Source organism: Podarcis cretensis (genome assembly GCF_951804945.1).
Source record: "Podarcis cretensis genome assembly, chromosome: 5".
In the NCBI taxonomy this organism is placed as follows: domain Eukaryota; kingdom Metazoa; phylum Chordata; class Lepidosauria; order Squamata; family Lacertidae; genus Podarcis; species Podarcis cretensis.
The window spans coordinates 4355648-4375557 of NC_137174.1; the positions used below are offsets into that span (position 1 = coordinate 4355648).

General features: G+C 43.9%; 1 protein-coding gene across 4 annotated transcripts in view; it reads left to right on the plus strand.

The window, feature by feature from the left end:
* The window catches only part of EFCAB6 (EF-hand calcium binding domain 6), a 104532-nt gene that overhangs the window by 63775 nt on the left and 20847 nt on the right, over positions 1 to 19910 (plus strand). For all 4 annotated transcript variants that reach the window (XM_079975090.1, XM_079975091.1, XM_079975092.1 and 1 more), the window contains 6 exons: positions 1519 to 1615; positions 2606 to 2724; positions 8280 to 8468; positions 10298 to 10453; positions 14933 to 15131; positions 17365 to 17553. In XM_079975090.1, coding sequence (XP_079831216.1) covers positions 1519 to 1615; positions 2606 to 2724; positions 8280 to 8468; positions 10298 to 10453; positions 14933 to 15131; positions 17365 to 17553 — 949 coding nt within the window. The remainder of the gene's footprint in view (positions 1 to 1518; positions 1616 to 2605; positions 2725 to 8279; positions 8469 to 10297; positions 10454 to 14932; positions 15132 to 17364; positions 17554 to 19910) is intronic.

Below are 19910 nucleotides of genomic sequence, written 5' to 3' on the forward strand. Positions count from 1 at the left end.
CTCATGTAAAAACACGCTGATTCCTGGACCGTCCGCGGGCCGGATTTAGAAGGCGATTGGGCCGGATCTGGCCCCCGGGCCTTAGTTTGCCTACTCATGATCTAGACTTCTATTTGAATTTTTTTCCAACACTGGCAGTGGCACAGCATCTTCCCCGGCACCTGAACACAGCTTTGTCTGCTCCAAGCACCAGGTGCCTGTGGCTGCCATGTCCTTCTGTCTAATGACAGGGTCGTCCCTCAAAAAGCAAAATTGTTAAGGCTCAAGTATCAGTCTCAACAAGGGTGTGTTTACTTGCCGGCTGAAGAAAGAATAACGGCTGCACCAGCCCTGGTAACTGAAAAGGAAATCCCATTCAACCTAGTTGGAATCACTTCCGATTTTTTGTTGCAAATTTATTATATGGAGTTAGGCTTGTTTGCTTTTCTTTTTTTTTTAACCACAAAGGAACAACAACCAAAATATGACTCTCCCACATCTGGAAAGCAGTAAAACCCAGATTTTGACCAATGCATTTCAGCCAACTACCACTTCTGTCTGTGCCTGGTGTAGAACAGATGTTTGTTCCGTTGATTTCAATGGTACTTAAATGTGCTATATACTATTGCATTTAATGCAATCTTGTAGTAGGTTACTTGGGAACAAGTCCCAAACTAGATGTGACAAGTCATATGTCTTGCCCCCCCCCCCCCCCCGGAGATGCAAGTGTGAAGCAGTCTGGAATCAGAAGTGAAAGAACTGAGTGAGGAGGGATAGAGAAGAGCTACTTAGCCTCTTCTCTAGCTATTTGTCCACTCCAAATGAGCTTCTCTCTTCATGAATCGTGCCTCGTTTGGTCCTTAGCCCAACTGACCTTCTATGCAGAGTCTCAAATAAAGCCTTCATTATATTATGATGGATGTGTGAGAAGGGGTAACTGGCTCTGATTCTTACCCCCCCCCCCAGCAGTGTGTGCACCGTAACTTGAGAAAAGATCTATGTGTGTGCAGTTAGTGCCCACAGAAGTTCAGTCTGCACAGTTGAGAACTCTGAAAAATGGATCCTGTTCCTTCATGCGCTCATCCTAACTTTTACTAGATTGTGCCTGGTACCTTTAACTCGCAGTGGAACAGTTTTGTTTCCCTATTTTAAAAAAAGGCAATCTTATGTGCCAGTGAAAATAAGTAGCAACTTGCCTGAGTTACTTTGGATCTTTTATGTTATTGCTTTGATTTATAAATATTTCTCCCTCAAATCTCAGCTGCAATTAAGCAATTTGACCAATCTGCATCTGCAAATGATAACAGGGATTAACAGAAGTTTTAAAGACATCATTCCTAGCTTGCAGCTGGAGAAGGGTGGCAATATTTATAAGGAATTCATTTGTATGCAGATGTCTGAGATGAGACTTTAAAGCTATCTGTACAAACTATAATAAGGAAGCAAACAAACAAACAAACAAACAAACCTTGTGGGATATTAATGATTGCATTAAAAGAAGACCACAGCTAGTTATCAAAATAATTCTTTCTTTCTGAGACCCAAACAGACAGTGGCGGATGCAGACCTCGCTTGTGAACAAGCTCATTACTATCTCGCTATCAAAGCACAAACCAGATGGAACGACCTCGCCATGGTAAGCTCTATGTAGTCTTTAAACAAATCTGCATGTCTAACAGAGATTTTAGAGCTTCACTCAATGTTTATCTTTGATTGTCTTTTTTAAAGAAATTAGCTGCAATAAACAAATAGCTCATTAACAATAGAAACATGTGATACGTTTTGAAGTAATGTATTGCAGTAACTGATTTGAAGCTCCTGAGGCTTCCAGCCATGAAAGATTGTAATAGAAGAGACTCCCCCTCGTCCCCCCACCCACCCCAATAACTTTGGATATGTATGCAGATATGTTGGTGGTGAGATGCCTGCAGCCACGTGGCTGCAATTCCTGATTGGAGCCTCCAAGGAGCAGCTCCAAGCAGCAGCGCCATTAGATCAGGATGGCTTGCCATTGATCAGGCGGTGCCAGTGGCAAACCACTACATGTTTGTACGTAGTGATGCCACGTGTGCGCAGCCAGTGGTTTGCCCTGCCCTGGGTGTCAGTTAGCCTTCGTTTGCCTGGACTGAGCATGTGCTTAAGATTGAATGGCTCAGTCCTACCTCATAATAGGAAGACAAAATAGGATTACTTGCCCCCAGTAGGAGGAGAGGCAGACAAGTGAGGCATTATGGGTGGGTCCTATGGGTTCTCAGGTGTCTTTAATTACTTAATCGGTTTGTTTCATATGGCATCCTATTGGCTTTCCTGTGGCGCGTTTGCCAGTGCTCAGTTTGGAGGTTGCTGCTTTTGGGGTCTTTCAAAGCAATTTAATATGCATAAACATATGGCGTTGGGTTCAGGCCTCCTTCCTACACTGGTGCCTTCCAGTAGTGTCTTCCTCTTGGCTTGCTTTCCTATGTTGATGCTCAGGATTGCAACCAACTGGTGCATACAGAGGCTATACAGCGTCTGCAGACGAGCTGCCATTTTGTTTTTCCAGTTCCTGTAATGCTTTGGGTTCATAGAGGACGTATGTATGTTCCAATACGGTAGCCCTTACTATTAAAGACATTTCCTGTTTTAGCATTTGCATGAATACGATAGTGATGGCAATGGCATAGTTCTGAAAAGAGACCTGAAGGACATCCTGTATAGATACAACATCCCCACAAACCCAAAAGAACTTGACAAACTTTGGGCAAGGTAAGAATGTTCTAGTCGTATCCTCTCCCCTACCCCTCGCCGGCTTCATCTGTGGACTCTGAGCGCAGGAGTGGCAAACATCTGGCTCTCCAGTTATCCCTTGATCCCAACTCTCATCAGCCCAGCCAGCATGGCCAGTGGTCAGGGATGATGGGCACTGTAGTCCACCAACAACTGGAGAGCCACAGGTTAGCCAGCCCTGTTTTGATGACTGGTGCTGAAAAGAGAGTTGATTGCGATGAAGTCTAAGTGCTGATTTCAGATAGAAGAGCCTAATGGAAATGGCCACGTCTCCATATTTCTTATTCTGGGTTTTCATCCCTACTACTTCCCGGAGATTTTCCCATAGTGTTTTGTGGTGGGTTTTTACATTATTATTATCGGATCTACAAAGGAATTGGGTCAGAAATGGCTATGGCTACCCAGCTACTCCCTCTGCCTTGACTGTCTTCAGCCACTACTAGCCTGACCCAGCCCTGTTCCACTCACGACCCATCAAGAAGAATCCAGCCTCCCATCCTGGTTCAGAGTTTCCAGGTGCTTGGCAACCATCCTGCTTTTGCAGTCCCAAGGAGCGAGTAATCAAGAGGAAGCTAATTTAGCTCCCAGCAGCCACAATACCTGGAGGGTGGGCTGCATTCAACCTGGTGGGTCACAAGATGTGCAGGATCAATTCTGTTACGTAAAATTAAACGGCATTATATGGCAAGTGGCATATGGGGCATCTGTAAGCAGATTGCAGCAGGAGAAGTAGACTGTGGCAAAGTATATAGTATCTTTCTTCTAATTCTCAGCTGTTATTCTTTTTTTGAAAAAAACAACCAATGTCTCTAGTCCTTAAATTTACAGAAAAGAGTACAGTGGTGCCCCGCAAGACGAATGCCTCGCAAGACGAAAAACCCGCTAGACGAAAGGGTTTTCTGTTTTTCGAGGCGCTTTGCAAGACGAATTTCCCTATGGGCTTGCTTCGCAAGACGAAAACGTCTTGCGAGTCTTGCGAGTTTTTTCCCTCCCCCCCTTTTTCTAAGCCGCTAAGCCGCTAATAGCGCTAATCCGCTAAGCCGCTAATAGGGATGCTTCGCAAGACGAAAAAACCGCTAGACGAAGAGACTCGCGGAACGGATTATTTTCGTCTTGCGAGGCACCACTGTAAAAAGAAAAAGAAAACCACCCAACAACAACTGAGTGGCTGTTCGGTTTTCTAGTTGCAGCCACACTGAGCTTTTTACAAGGCAGCCCAAAATGTTTGAAATAAATGAATAAAATATCACTTTGAAAATATTTTATTGTCACCAGATAGTGACCTGTAAAACAGCACCTATAAAAAGATCTGGAGGTTTTTTTATAATAATAAAAAAGAAAAGAAAAGAAAACAGTTCTGTTTCAAGCAGTTGTTTGCTCCAAATGTAAATGTAGTTGCACAGATGCATGCACAAACCCTACAGAAGGTCTACACTATGTAATATTTGTGAGGTAACATATACATATACATTCCATTTCATATGTGCACATACATATAAGACAGCTGTAAAGAGCCAGTCACCTGGTCATTTTTGGTGACTGAGAGCTGCAGGAGACTAGGCAATGAAGCTTTGATTCTCTTCCACATGCCCCCCCCCTTTCTGCAAGCAACATACGACTGGCATAAACATACGTTGGCAGGCATGCTAGCATGTATACAGGGGGTGCTAACGTACCATATTTTTCGTCTTATAGGACGCACTTTTCCCCCTCCAAAAATGAAAGGGAAATATGTGTGCGTCCTATGGGGCAAATGCAGGCTTCAGGAAGCTATCTGCTAGCCGTGGGAGACCCAGCTCTCCCAGGGCTAGCAGAGCGCTTGCCTGCACCCAGAAGCTTGGGGCGCGCTGAGCTCAGCACACCCCAAGCTTCGGGCAGCGCTCCGCTAGCCGTGGGAGAGCCCCTTAAAGTCACGCAGCTCTCCCACGGCTAGCGGATAGCAGCCTGTTCTGGGGGCTGGGATCGGGGTAAGCTCGGGCTTCCCCCGCCCCAGCCCCGCACCTGGGGGGAAAATAATTTTTTTTTCTTTATTTCCCCCCCAAAAAACTCGGTGCGTCCTATGGGCCGGTGCGTCCTATGGGGCAAAAAATACGGTAAGTAATTTGCAAGTCTGCTGCAGCGAGAGTAAGAATTCCCCAAACGTGCCTGCCTACCAGTAGCGCACAGGTTTTCAGAGAACATCCCACATACAGAAACACCCAGTGCTTTTTTCTTGGGGGTTCTCAAAGGGTACTCAGTACCAGCACCCCCCATCCCCACCCTGAACTGTTAAAAGTATGGCATTTACTGTAACAATTTCATGGTGAGTACCAGCACCCTTTTTCAAAAGAAAGAAAGAGGGACGCATGTCTCCAGATCAAAGCACTGGAGTTAGGGTTGATTGCTGTTTAAAGAGAGATTTTATTTATTTGTTGAAGACCTGCAAGCCAAGAATAGCAACAAAACATAAAAACTCCAATAAGAAGAACAATTATTGGAAAAAGGAACCCACCTAATAAAGTTTTTAAAACTATTTCAGGGAGCATTTCTCTGGAGCTGTAGGGCAGCCTCAACACACTGCTGCTCTCTGGTTATTTACATTAAATTAAAAATTAACTTGAAAAGTGTTCAACCAAGAGGTGATGCAGGTATCGAATCTGACAAGATACCGTGAGATTGTTTCTCACTTTATGAGCATCATGAGAAAGAACCTGACAAGCTTTTAACAGATAGGCACTTTTTATTTTGAAAGGTGGAAACAGATACAGGGGGATTTTGGTGTGTGTGTTTTTTTTTTGCTATTCTCTGTTAAGACTCATTCTGTCACAAACTGGAGCATAAGTTATGATAGATGGATAGATGGATGGATGGATAGATAGATAGATACTGAGGCCTCACAGAGTCACTGATGGATGCATCAGAATTGTTAAGAAAGATTTCCTAGTGGACTACAGCATAATACACACACAAACCAAGACGCCTCAACCACTTGTACAATCTGGAAGTGGGACATTTCTGCATCACTTCCCCATCCCCTGCAAAAGAAAAAAGAAAAGAAAAAGAATTTGATGTATATGCCAAAAATGATGAAACTACTCCCACGGTTGCTAGGAATCTGACATTTGCCTTGCATAGCCTGAGACACAATAATAATCAAAAAGACATTTGCATTTTTCTCCCCAGAAACAGGTGGCATGGTAGCCCCATTACTGCCTCTCCCTGCCCCCGATTAGCACAGTGGGGGGGGAGGGTGGGCATGAGCTCATTGGCACTGACCCCGTCTGCACTGTTGCACCAGCCTCCTCATTTTCCACAGGCTGGGGAAGCAAAGGCCTGCAGCAGGGAGCCTCCAGGAGGTTCCCCATGCAACTTAGAATCCTGCTTTTCCACTCAACGTTTCCATGTTTGGAATATATACTTGAACATGCCCTCCCATGTTTGTTCATGAGTAGCGTAGCCTCTCTACCTGCAGCTGGCTTGCCCTCCTGAGAAATGGAGGGCAATGAATTTGGCAGTGGGGGCGTCACAGGTGGGACAGAACCCAAGGAGTCCCTCACAGAAAGGTAACTGCATGGGAGGTGAGGGGATATCTGAATAGACTAATTTGTACTCCAAAGAGCTTAAGGTACTTTCAGGCTGCCCACGTAGGCAAAGCAGGACCGGCCCACTCATGAGGCAAGGGGAGGCAACTGCCTCAGGCAGCAGGAACCACGGGGGCAGCAGATCCAGTCTCCAAGAAACGCATTGCCTGCTGCTCCTCTGACATATTCCTTGGAGGCCTAACCTGCTGCCTTCTCAGTAGACCCCCCCCCACCTCTACAGCAGCGTCTTAGTGGATAGGAGGTGCTGGTCTCCTCCCACCCCTAGGGAGGAAATGGCGGGGGCTGCCTTCTGGGGTCTCTGGGGCTCTGTACCCACCCAGCATGATTTGGAGCGGGCCACTTTCCCCAGGACGGCCTTTGATTCCCAGTTCAACCAACGAGTAAGGTTGATTTCACACACACACACACACACACACACACACACACACACAACATACACACACACACAGTTCCCACTGTACACCCCTGCTTTCCACTTACTACATTTTTAAATGTGGTTTAAGACCCAGATGTATATTGCCTTGAATTCAAAGTGTGTTGACTATGGTTTATTTCCTAGCCATGATTCATCACTGAATTATTTTCTACTCCATTGCTTTTCAGTTTCTTTTCTTATTCCTTAAGGATGTCTTGCGACCGTGTGTCTTTAGCATTAAGCCATCTGCTACATATGCTCTACTTTAGATAACTTGAAAACAAAAATTCAACTTCCCATGTTATTAAATAAAGCTATTGCAATCAACATGGAAAATGTTTGAAGTAGAAAATGAATGGAAATTAGATACGTATGGAAAATTAGAATAGAAACTATTGTATAGAATATATAGAATAGAGTAATAGAATATTAAAGTGCAAAATTGCATCAGTATTTTTGAAAATTGGAATGGAGCCCACAGAAAATTGTTATCTCAGAAGGCATGCATTATATATACAGTCTTTGGCCAAATGTTTAAGCAGTCTCAAGTCTGAATTTTAAGTATTCAGAATTGCAGTGAAAATCACTGTGTCATATACCACTCGGAAAGTACATTTCCTCAGGGAACTCTTTCCATACCGATTTGTTTGCCAAACAACCCTTGCATTTTGCAGAGGGATTATGGGTTGCATAGTGTTGCATAGTATAAAGTACAGCTGTCAAGCTTAAATATTTATTTACAACAAAACCATAATCTGCTTCTCTTTAAGGGTCACAACCCTCCAATATCTGGAGCTAATTCCGAGAATGGTTCTACGCTACTGTGGACAGGAGATACTATTTTATTGCTTTTGATTCTTGTTCTGTCCTTTCTTATATTTTGAAAGCTGCCTTGTGAATGCTTAGCTCTAAAAGCGCTGGCAGACCTGGGGCCTCAAATTTCAGCGGCACCCGGTGCAATGCCAAAATTGCCCTCCCCTCCTGGCCTCTTACCTTTTACATAATGGTTGCGGTGCCACGGAGGATCTGCACCCAGTGCTACCGAACTTGTTGTGCTCCTCTGAATCCACTTCTGCTAAAATGCAGCCCCCAAATATTTTAAATAAATAGATGAGTGCCAGGTGGTTGGGGGTGTTGGTGAAGGGGAAGGTGGCCGAGAGAAGTGGCATGAGGTTGGCAGGCACCTGAAGGGCAGGAACTGGGCTAAACAACGAGTTATGCTTGCTAGTCTTAATGGGGCTGAGTCTTGATTAAATCAGGTGGGTTTTAGGTTCTACGTATCCACATAGAGTTTGAAAAAAATATGTTATCAGGCATGAGTTAGGCTTCTACTTGATGCTGTTGATAGATCATCCCTGCAAAATCTAGATGGGTATGGAATATTTCCATGCAACATTTATTTCCTAGTGTGCCTCCCCTGCATATTCCTCCAAGGAGGAATCAGAAGTGCAGTGCTCAAGATCTAGGGATGTTCTGCGTTGAGCCTGCAAAGCCTATTTCTTGTGAAAATAAATATGTCTTTCCCTGGACTTTAAAAGGTATGATCCGAATGCAAAGGGTTACCTTACACATCAAGAATTCTTGCAAAAATTGGGCATAGAGAATGCAACTGTTGACACCGGCCTGAACAGGCAGTTTGTGGCAGACAACTATGTACGCTTTATGGATCATTACAAAAGGGAAGAAAAGAAGCACATTGACATCAATGAGATTATAAATAAGATCAGGTGAGTACATTACTTTCAAAGGGTGTGTTCTTCACAACGGGAAAACTCTGTCACTAACTTAGCCATCTTGACGCTGCATATTTTCCAGTTTCAACAAGGTCCATGCAGAGGTTAATCTCCCCACCCTCCACCAGCTGAAAACTGGTGTGTGTCCAGGGAAAAGTGGAAAGCTTACATGTCCCAGCTCCTTCATCAAAATATATCTATCTTTGGGGGTGGCAGTAATGGAAGAGGGGATCTCTTTATCATTCCTGATAGCCTCTTCTTTGTTCCCTTCTGAAATAACACCAGTTTCTCATGGAGCAGAGCCTAAATGCTCTTTATGTGCTGCTCTTTCAGTTTCATCCTAAATGTTTTGTAGAGCATGTTCATTATCTTACAGTTTAGAGACAGTTCAGCTGACAAAGGGGTCTAAAAAACTTAATATTCAAGGGGGGGGGGGGAATCTGGGTGTATAATTTTTCCTTTTGTTTTAACTCAAGAGGAACAAATACCCCAAATTAGAAACGTTTGAACAGTGATTCTTCAGCACTTCAAGAGAAATACAAAACATTTGCAAGAGAAGATTGGGTGGTTGGTTTTATTTTATTTTATTTTATTTTTTGGCAGCCTAGCTGGATCCATAGTTTAAAACATATACTTGGTGCTCAATTTTACTGCCACAATTGGAATAATTACCGCTTGGCAACCATTTACTCACAGTCCAAGAAACGGCTGAATGTCTCGATTTTCTAAAAATAAGGATAGAAAGAAAGGTTTTGATTGCCCTTTTTTGTTTTGATCTGTGAGGTATAAGTGGAAGATAGCAGCAATGATGAAAAGCTATCATTTCAGCTGTTTAGGCACGTCACACGAATCTGACAGGGAATCTAGATTGCTGCAGTTGACACAATTGTATTCCACATTTACATGATACTAAGAGGCTAAATATGCTGCCAGGGATCAGGACCTAATTACTAACGTTGGTGATAATAATACTTAAAACTTATATGGTGGATCTCAAGTGTTTGTAGCACTTCACTGACATTATGTCGGGCAGGCCAGTATTACTATTTCTGTATGCAAATACCTCCCTCTTCTCTCTTTTCAACTGCTTTATGGCTCTTGAAGGGGAAGGGAAGTCTGACGTCTTGGGAGCAAATGTGTGAAAGGACTTGAAGCTGACATTCTTCCCACGTGGCAACATTAATAGCTGGCTGGCATCACCAGGCTCTGTTTTGTCACTTGGCTTTATTAAACTCAATACTACGAAGACAAAGTTCTTCTCCTTATACTGAACATTGCCCCACTTGCCTTCTGAATCGGGGCTTCATAAATTGTTACCTGCAACACAGCATGCAGCTCACTAAGCCGTGTATTTTGGCTTAAGTCAAGGGTAGGCAAACTAAGGCCCGGGGGCCGGATCCGGCCCAATCGCCTTCTAAATCCGGCTCATGGATGGTCTGGGAATCAGTGTGGGTTATTTGTGGGGCCTGCCTGGTGTTTTTACATGAGCAGAATGTGTGCTTTTATTTAAAATGCATCTCTGGGTTATTTGAGGGGCATAGGAATTTGTTCATATATTTTTTCCAAAATATAGTCCAGCCCCCCACAAGGTCTGAGGGACAGTGGACCGGCCCCCTGCTGAAAAAGTTTGCTAACCCCTGGCTTAAGTGTTTGACATGTCACTTACTCTGCCGGTGGCTTATTGAGGCTCAGGGAAGCCACATTACAGGGCTGGAAGTTAGGCTGCCTTTGGCTTGGTGAGTCATGCGTCTGAATTATACAAGCCGGTCCATTAGGATTTTTCCTTATCGGGAAAGCTAAACTGAGCATTGGTTCTCTTTCAGGGACAAGTACCATGAATGCTCCCATGATTTCCACAAGGCCTTCTTGGAGCAGGATAAAAACAGAGAAGGCTGCATATCGGTGGGCAACCTCCGCAAGTTGCTGGAAGACTTTAACTGCTGCCTCGGCTATGAACAGTACAGTGAACTTCTATACAGGTTGTTATAATTGCCCCAGCTTTAATGGAGCTATCCTAGTTCAATACATTCCTGAGCTCATCTAACTATTCCTGCTCAATCAGTGGACTCTTACTTGGATCTTAATGATCTTGATGACATATATGTCTGATTTAGTTTGATACAGGTAAGCGTCAATCCTTGGTTGAGTAGGGTTTGAGCTTCCCTTTCTGCAAAAGTATGTGATAGGTAGTAGACTTCACAAACATATTTTAATTTAAGATAGCTTTAGTCCCAGTGACCTTTTGTTCTACAAATAGCACACCTCCAGTGTTTGCACATCCTAACTGGTGTTCATCTGGTGCACCTGAAACAAATTAAAAAGTCCAAGGAATTGGGAAGCTCCCCATCTAGTACCATGACCAATTTTAGAAAACAAGTTGCTTTGTTTTTGTTTTAAGTATGTGAAAGCTAAAGAGAAAAACAGGTAAACAATACCATTGTTTTACAGTAGTTTAAAAGGTAACTGTGGCTGGTCCAATATGAAAAATTATTCATTTTCTTACTCATTTTCTGGGATTGCACAGCAATTATAATCTGTACTTACCGTACTTAAACTATTGTGCAAATATATGTACTTTTTTGTAGCGAAATAACATCAAGCTTTTCATGTAAGCTAAGGAACAGGCAATAACTAATCAGAGCAAAGAACACTTGGGACCTGTTAAATGTAGAATACATTTATCTTTTTGAGCACCAGAAAACTTAAGATGGACTTGATCATATGCGAATGTAGGATTCAGTAGAATTACATTTTCAAAAAAGATTTTTTCCTCTCTCTTTTAGAAGAGAGGGTAGGAGGAGAAGAGAAACCTAAACAAAATCTTTTCACTCCACCTATAAATCGAGTGATTAAGCTCCCTTGAATTAAGCCTCTAATAAGAATTTTTGCAGTGTGCTCTTTTCCTCAAAGACTTTTTGATGATAAACACTTCCATTCATTGTAATTTTCTGCAGACTAGTCCTTTCCAGATCGAAAAGAGTCTTTTCTCCCCCGCCTTAAATAATAGAGTAGATTAGCATATGCATTTGGTTTTATTACTAAAATTTTAATACCAACTTGGCAATTTATTCCTCTGCTGAAGTGCGTTGATTATTTCCTTTTCCCCAACATCGGAGCCAGCTTGACACAGGCTAATGCATGGATTGGCGCACTCTGCAGCTGCAAGATGCAAAAGCAATGCTCTTGAATGTGCTCTTTAGGGGAGGGGGGAGTTTTTAGCAGCAGATATTTGGGTCTGTACATTTTATTTCTTTTTCTGGCATCCTCTTTGTTAAAGCGGCTTCATCCTCGTGCCATTTAATTAGTCATTGTTAACAATGAATATTCTGATTTTGGAAAGAGTCGTCACTGAGTGATTTACAGAGCAAGAAGGCCATAAGAGGTACTTCAGTGTTTGATGCCAGAAATGGGATTTGCTGCTTTAGATCTGTGCTAGCAACCTTGGCCGAAGAATTTCCTTCTTTGTGAGGAAGAAATCAGGGCTAACCCTATTATTATTATTATTATTATTATTATTATTATTATTAGAGCAAAAGTAAAGCTTCCAGGTGGCTGATTCTGGACACTGTTAAAGCACATAAAATGTCAGTTTATTTCCTTCCCCCACTCCCATTAGAATCTCCCACCTCTGGCATTGAGCTAAATGCATCATTAGCCAGATGTAAACATGGGAAATGTATTTCTTGGCATCCTCTGGCCACTGCTGAGGGGCCTGTGGCTGCGCCACCACTGCTGAGAAGCATCAGTAGCCACGGTTGCCTGTCCTCTGTTTTAGGGCAGCATGACCTCCTTGGTGGCTCTTCCTTTGTGTCCATTCCATGGAGGCAGAAGGCAAGCAGAGGGGGCCACCTCTGAGTACGTATCAACCCACCCAAGCAAGCAAGCAAACAAACAAGTAGTGGTGGTGATTAGGTGCAACAGCAGCAGTCTGCTCTCTGTTTTCAGCTGCTGTTAACACTCAGCTGCCTTCTCTGTCCGGCAAGTGGTGTTGGTGAGGATTTTTCCAAAAGACTCCCCCAAACCTGGAGCTGTTCCTGCTTGATGGTCTGGAACCCGAGGCCTCTGAGCCAACCCCACTTGAGGGATAACAACTGTGGAATTTGGCTGCCAGCCTGTGGAGAAAGAGATGCTTAGAATTGTAGAATTGCAGAGCTGGAAGGGACCCCTAGACCACCCCAGTTCACTCCAGGAATCTCAGCTAAAGGATTCATGACAGATGGCCATCCAACCTCTGCTTAAAAACCTCCAAGGAAGAAGAGGCCTCCGCCACCTGAGGGAGTCGGCTCCACTGTCAAACAGCTCTTACTGTCAGAAAGTTCTTCCTGGTGTTTATTCAGAATCTCCTTTCTTGTAACTTGAAGTTTGGGTCCTGCCCCCTGGAGCTGCAGAAAACAACCTTGCGTCATCTTCCATGTGTCAGTCCTTTAGACATTTAAGGATAGTTCTCCTATCTCCTCTCAGTCTCCTGCCTTCCAGGCTAAACATACCCAGCTCCTTCAACTGTGTCTCATAAGGCTTGGTTTCCAGACCCTTGATCATTTTGGTTGCCCTCCTCTGCTCACATTCCAGCTTGCCAATATCCTTCTAAAATTGTAGTGCCCAGAACTGGACACAGCACTCCAGGTGGGATCTGACAAAGGTAGAATAAAGCGGACCATTACTTCCCTTGATTGGGACATTATACATCTGCCGATGCAGCTTAGAATGGCATTAGTCTTTTTTTGCTGCTGCATCACACTGCATGTTAACCTTGTGGTCTACCCCTAGATCCTTTTCATATGTCCTACTGGTAAGCCATGTGTCTCCTGTCTTAAATTTGTGCATCTGGTTCTTCCTGCTTAAGTGCAGAACCATACATTTGTCCCTGTTGAAATTCATTTTGTTGGCTTGGGCCCAGCTCTCCAATCTGTTAAGGTCGTTTTGAATTCTGATTCTGTTTTTTGTGGCATTGGCCCAGTTTGGTGTCATCTGCAAATTTGCTGAGCATCCCCTCAGTTCCTTCAACCAAGTCATTTATAAAGACATGGAACAACAACAGGCCTAGGGCAGAATCCTACAGCACCCACCTGTCACATTTTTCCAGGATTATTAGTATTAGTATCAATTAAATTTTTATACTGCGCTATACCCACAGGATGACAATGAACCATTAGTGAGTACTCTTTGAGGCTGGGGCTGTGGCAACAGATCTTGCTGTTAGGTCACTTTGGGGATTGCAGACTAGATTCCTTGTTCTTCACTTCTCAGAATGGCCCTTGGAGAAAAACCGTTGCTATGCAGGGCTTGATGATGTATCATTTGGTATGTTTATGATCAATGTCTACAAATGGGTTTATTGATCCTTAGAGCTACAGGACAAAAACAGATGTGAATTTAATTATACGATGTTTTAAATGAATAAACAAATAGCAATTTTAAAATTAATTTTTCATTAATATTAATTTAAAGTTTGTAGGGTTATCATCTACATCCTAAATATAAAAAATGCAGTTTAAATCTATGAGATTAATATGATAAAATGGCAAAACGTTTCATCAATGGGTTAAAAAATATTACAGCCAAGCATTCATATTTCCATTACAGTGCTAAACAAATCCCAGACTTGAAGAAGGTAAAAAATAGCTTTGATATAAATTCACACTTGGGGGGTGGGTTGGAGGGAGATGTTCTATCTGACCTTCCAGTTGAGAGTGAAAGGACACCCCTGTATCTCAAATCTTGTTTGGGTTGTCTTCCATCTCTTTTAATTGAGTCCTTTGTGCCATTTGCCAAACTTTATTTATCTCATCTCTTCTTGATAATGCTTTATCAGTTTTCACTTTTTTTTTTTTACCGTGAAGGATGAGAGCTGATACTCTCATACTAATACTGATTGCAGTGCTGAAAGACTTTCTTCTTTGGTCAGGCTTTCAATGACTCATGTAGGGGAAAGGCTGTAGCTCAGTGGAGATCCTGGTTCAGTCCCCAGGTGGGGCTTGGTGGGAGAGACCCCTGTGTGAAATCCTGAATAATTGCTGCCCATCATCTCTGACCACGGGTCCTGCTAGCTGGGAACTCAAGGTTGAGAAAGGCCGCTGTGGACAGTTCCGAGTTAGATGCACCAATAGTGTAAAGTAGATTCCTATGTTCCTAAGTTAAGCAGCCAGGAATTTGCTGGAATTTTGTGACTCACGTTTTGACACCCCCCTCCCCGCAACACAGTATTTCAGAATACACAAGACAAGAATCCAAATAACTAATAATCAGTTTAAATATATGTGGATTGAGAATTGTTATTGCATTGTGTAGCTGAGCTCCAAAATAGTGAAAATCCTCACTGGCCGATTTAATACTAACCACGTAGCAATTCTAGAATGATATAAAGCCCTATAATGGAGTGATTAGTTGCAGCAGCTCTAGTAGCAATGTTTGAGAAATGTGAAACAAATATTCAATCTTCTGTCTCTTTTTTCCCTTAGTTTAGGGATTAGCATACAGGACAACAAGCTCTCGTATTTTGATTTTATAAGAGTAATCGATGACCGCGCAGCTTTCAAACGACGGAAAAGGCCTACAGTTCCACCTGTGCCACCCATCAGTTTTGTGCAGCTCAGCATAGATGAAGCCATGGCAAAAATAAAACAGATAGTTACCTCTTCCTCTGATTTGTTGTACAAGGTAGGTGCCATGCAGTCGTCATGATTTAGTAGCAAAACGCCCATCGCTATGGCAAGGAGAGGGAAGGGAATGTTGTGGTCCCCGTCTTTGAACTCGAGGACAAAGAGGATGTGGAAGGCTGGGAGCAGGAGTCATGCAAACAGGGGGCCCTAAAAATACCCACAGTGCTGCCAACACCTGCTTTGCCTGTGGAAATTGCTCTGCCCCTGCTTTTTGGGCTCTGAAAATGGCTCCCTGTGAAAACCCTTTGCAGTGTAGAAAGCCTTTCAAAAATGGAGAAGGAAAATATGTACTTCATTTTAGCAGGGGTTTCATGCAAGCCGCTTCCCAAACCAGGACGTGGTTTTCATGGAATCTTGCTCAGCTGAGCAGGAATTAACCAGCAGATTGGGGGGGGGGGAGAGAGAATTAAACATTGCTGCTTTGGCTGTACACCCCTGTTCTGTGCTGGGAACAGGTGGCTGCAGCCCTCACAGGCGTTATCAGATGATGTTATGGGCCAGCTTGGACCCCCTGGCAGACTAAGACTGGCCTGCAAGCCATAGTAGGTACACAACCTTATCAGCCATGGCCCAAGAGACAGTGCTTCAAATACAGTGGTACCTCAGGTTAAGAACTTAATTCGTTCTGGAGGTCCATTCTTAACCTGAAACTGTTCTTAACCTGAAGCACCACTTTAGCTAATGGGGCCTCCTGCTGCTGCCGTGCTGCCAGAGCATGATTTCTGTTCTCATCCTGAAGCAAAGTTCTTAACCCGAGGTACTATTTCTGGGTTAGCGGAGTCTGTAACCTGAAGCGTCTGTAACCCGAGGTAGCACTGTAGTGTTTTGATGGTCCTGCTTGTCAGTTGTGCTACATCAACATGTCACCACTATGCTAGAGTGGGTACAAAACGACTGACACCTTTTTCATATGTGGTGTGAGTGCTTCCATTTTTAGGATTTTAGGGAAATATTGAAGATTGTTTCTCGGTCACGTAATCTGCAATCCATTGCTTGCATTGCTGTCTTATCTTCCCCAATGACCAAAACATTTTGCCTTGCAAGGATTTCATATTTCTCCTGATTGGTCTTGCACAGGGGTCAGCAAACTTTTTCAGCAGGGGGCCGGTCCACTGTCCCTCAGACCTTGTGGGGGGCCAGACTATATTGGGGGGGGGAATGAACAAATTCCTGTGCCCCACAAATAACCCAGAGATGCATTTTAAATAAAAGGGCACATTCTACTCATGTGAAAACATGCTGATTCCTGGACTTGGAAGGCGATTGGGCTGGATCCGGCCCCCAGGCCTTAGTTTGCCTACACAAGGTCTTGCATGAGGAGATAGCACAGCACTGGAGATACCAAATCCATTGTTTTTAATTGGGGCTGACTTCACAAAGTGTGGTAGCTGGTGCTTCCTTCCACAACTCTCTGGGGGGAGCCCTGAGTAGGTGGGTGGGGACTACTGTCGTGCTTGAATTATCTGATAGACATGATCATGCCATGAATGTTCTAGATTTGTACTTGCTTATTGGTAAACAATAAAAATGATGCATTGAGGGGCCCTTTATCATCTTCCTTTTACTTTATTGTAATATGTCTGAATTGCTTGACATTGTAAGCCACTGTGTTACTGTTTAAATAGGGTCTGACTTCTATAAATAAACAGTAAGGCATCTCAAGTGGGCTGAACTTGCAGCTGATTCAGCTGTTACACTTATCTGTGTACTTTTCAGACGTGTAAGAGACTTGCACGTGTTTGCAAATCCTGGCCTGGCAGCCAGGCTTGACTGCAGCTCCTCTTCCGTGGGACATGAGGCTGCCGACCTGCTTTCACTACCCAGTTGCATTTGGAAGGGATAGGTCCCACTGCTTGACAGGCCAACACTCCTCAGATCTTTTCTCATCCCAGCTAAGCTCTCCTGCTATCTTTAAACACCCCAGGTTCTCTGGTTGCCTCTGGTTGCTATGGAGGCCTGTTGTAAACAGCCTTCCCACCTGACACTCTAGATAATGAGTCCTGCCAGAAGAGAATAAGCTATTGAAACAGCTCAGCTTAAAAAATGGTTGAGCAAGGATTCCTTGGGAAGCTCTTAGCGGCATTTTGTATGCAGAATACTTGAGGCGGCGAGTGGGATGTGCATTGCCTATGCATTTATTTCCACAGCTCAGTAATAGCTCTACTAGAGAGAAATGACTTCTTTCCAAATGCCGGCTATTTGGAGTTACTTTGCTTCTCTGCTATTTGCAGGCCTTTTCTGCTTTTGACAAGGACCGCACAGGAGCAATTTCCGCCTTGGATTTCCGGCAGGTGCTCCACCACTTCTGCTTCACGCTTTCCGACAAACAGTTCAACCACCTCATCAAACTGCAGCGGCTTCGTGGAGAGCACTCCATAGACTGGAAATATTTTCTGCAAAAATTCAACAACTTCTCTGGGGTAAGAATGGGCACAAGAATGAGCTCGTGCTGGTTGGGAAAGATTGGGCAGAAACCGGGGTGGTCAGAAGCTGGTCCAGAAAACAATAATATGTGGCCTTTTCTTCAGTGTGCTCAGGGCACATTATAGAGGGCTTGTCCCCTTTTGTGCTGACAACCCCACCCTCCCTGAAATAGGTTATTCTGAGAAATGAGTTGCTGGCTCATGGTCAATAGGTATATGATCACAGGTCTTTCCAGTCCCAAGACCAGCACTTAACTTCATTTACTCTCCAGGATAGGAAAACGGCTCTTTCAGTACCTCCTTCTTCCAACACAGCTCAGCTGCAGACTTTCAGGCAAATGAGAGGGGACTGCTTACTTGCAGAAGAGGAGAAAGAGCCTCAATTCCTCTCTGCACGGGGGAAGAGTGAGCTTAATAGACCTCTCCTTGTGTTGCGCAGCAGGTGGAAGAAAGTAGATAATGTTCCTAATGGAGGGGTTGGAGTTTGGGCTCAGGGTTATGTGGGGCCAGATGAGAAGCGCCCCCCCCCCCGCTCAGTCAGGTTAGGCCCTTCATGCCACCCACTGCCAGCCCCTGCCTCTCCCTGTCCCATTGCTATTACAAGTCGTTATTATTTCACAGGTCAGAATGCCTTTGTGACACAAGCAAATAGTTAAAGTGTAGTTTGTAAGCCAAAATTAGCATTCTTTCTCTGCAGTACCCCAGTCCTCATCTTAACTTGTACCTCAACCAGGTATAAGCCATCAAGCCTATGGTTCAGAACAACCTACTTGAAGCACATCCACAGGCAGGCATGTGCCTCAGTGAACATGGGAACATGAATCCAAGACATTGCACCTTCAGTGTGGATAATTTCATAAATTAGGTATTCCTGACGTAAAAGCCATGAACAGTGTAGATTTCCTGGTGGGAATCTCTGGACTTCTCTGGAGTCCTAAGTATGAGTTCAGTGGGACTTGTTAACAAGTAAGTGTTCATGGAATCATATCCTTAAGCTACAATGTGCTAGGAGTTTGTCTTTTGGGATTTCAGATTGTAGAAACAGGCTGGAAGATAGAAACAATTAGATAAAAAAGAAAGCCACATTCTTGTAGCGTTTTATTCTTTGGAGCATCAATTCAATTTTTTTCCAGACTAGGGACAAAAAACGTAATACCATAGGATAACTTCAAGTGACTCACAAAAAGTTGCTGTAGGAAAATGTAAATACGCCATCATGGGCTTTTATGATAGGCATATTGATAAAGACTAATGGCATCCTACCAACGGAGAAGGACAGTATAAGAAGTATCATTTGCTTTGTCTCCGATGCAGAAATCGTTACTTGCAACAATGTGTGTGTGTGTGAGAGAGAGAGAGAGGGAGAGAGAGAGAGAGAGCACGCACACAAATGGGATAGCGGGTGCCGAAATGAGCACATCATCTGTAGCATATAGTATAAATGAGTGTTTTGTTAAATGCCTGAACTTCGTTCTCTCTGTGCGTTCCATTCTGGATTTGGCAACACAGTCCATACCACGAATGTTCCTTACTGGGTCAGGACCGAAGTGTTTCTAATCTGGGCTCTCATTCAAAAGAATCCTAAAATTACAATTTTGGAAGGGACCCCAAGGGTCATCTGATGCAACCCCCTGCGATGCAGGAATTTCCACTAAAGCATCCAACATGGCGGTTTTTAAGCAGAGGTTGGATGGCCATCTAAGAAGAGAGAGTCCACCACCTCCTGAGAGAGCCCCTTTCACCCTCAAACAGCTCTTCCCATCAGAAGTTTCTTCCTCATGCTTAATTGGAATCTCCTTTCTTGTGACTTGAAGCCACTGGTTCAGGTCGTAGCCTCTGGAGGTTTTGTATCTCTTCTTATCACTTGACGAATGGAGGCTGACTGTGTGTACTGCCTTCATTGAAAAGCACTGCATTTGAGATTATAGGAAGCGGTATTAAAGTTCTCTGTGGAACTAGGGGGGTTCTGGTGGTAAATGAGGGAGGTTGTGGGGCAGTGAAGGCTGGCCAAACCTCCTCTGCCAACGCACAAAGTGCATCTGGGCAGTTTCTGGAGAGGCATTAGTTATGTACCAATAGACTCATGAAGATCTGTTTTACTGATTGGACCCGGGAATGCCCTTACACAGAAGTATTCTACACATAAGCATGAGTCTGTGCACGGAGGCCCTTTACACACCTGCCAAATGGTGGGAGGTGGGTGGGAGGCTTGGTTTAGCCCAAGCAGCCCTGCAAGCAGCCCTTCTGTGATGCCCCATTCATATATGCAACCCATCACTTGATATTGCAGTCATCAAGTGAAAAATGTCTGTATGTTAACCTGCCCATCCCCTTTCCAGGTGTATATGAAAAGG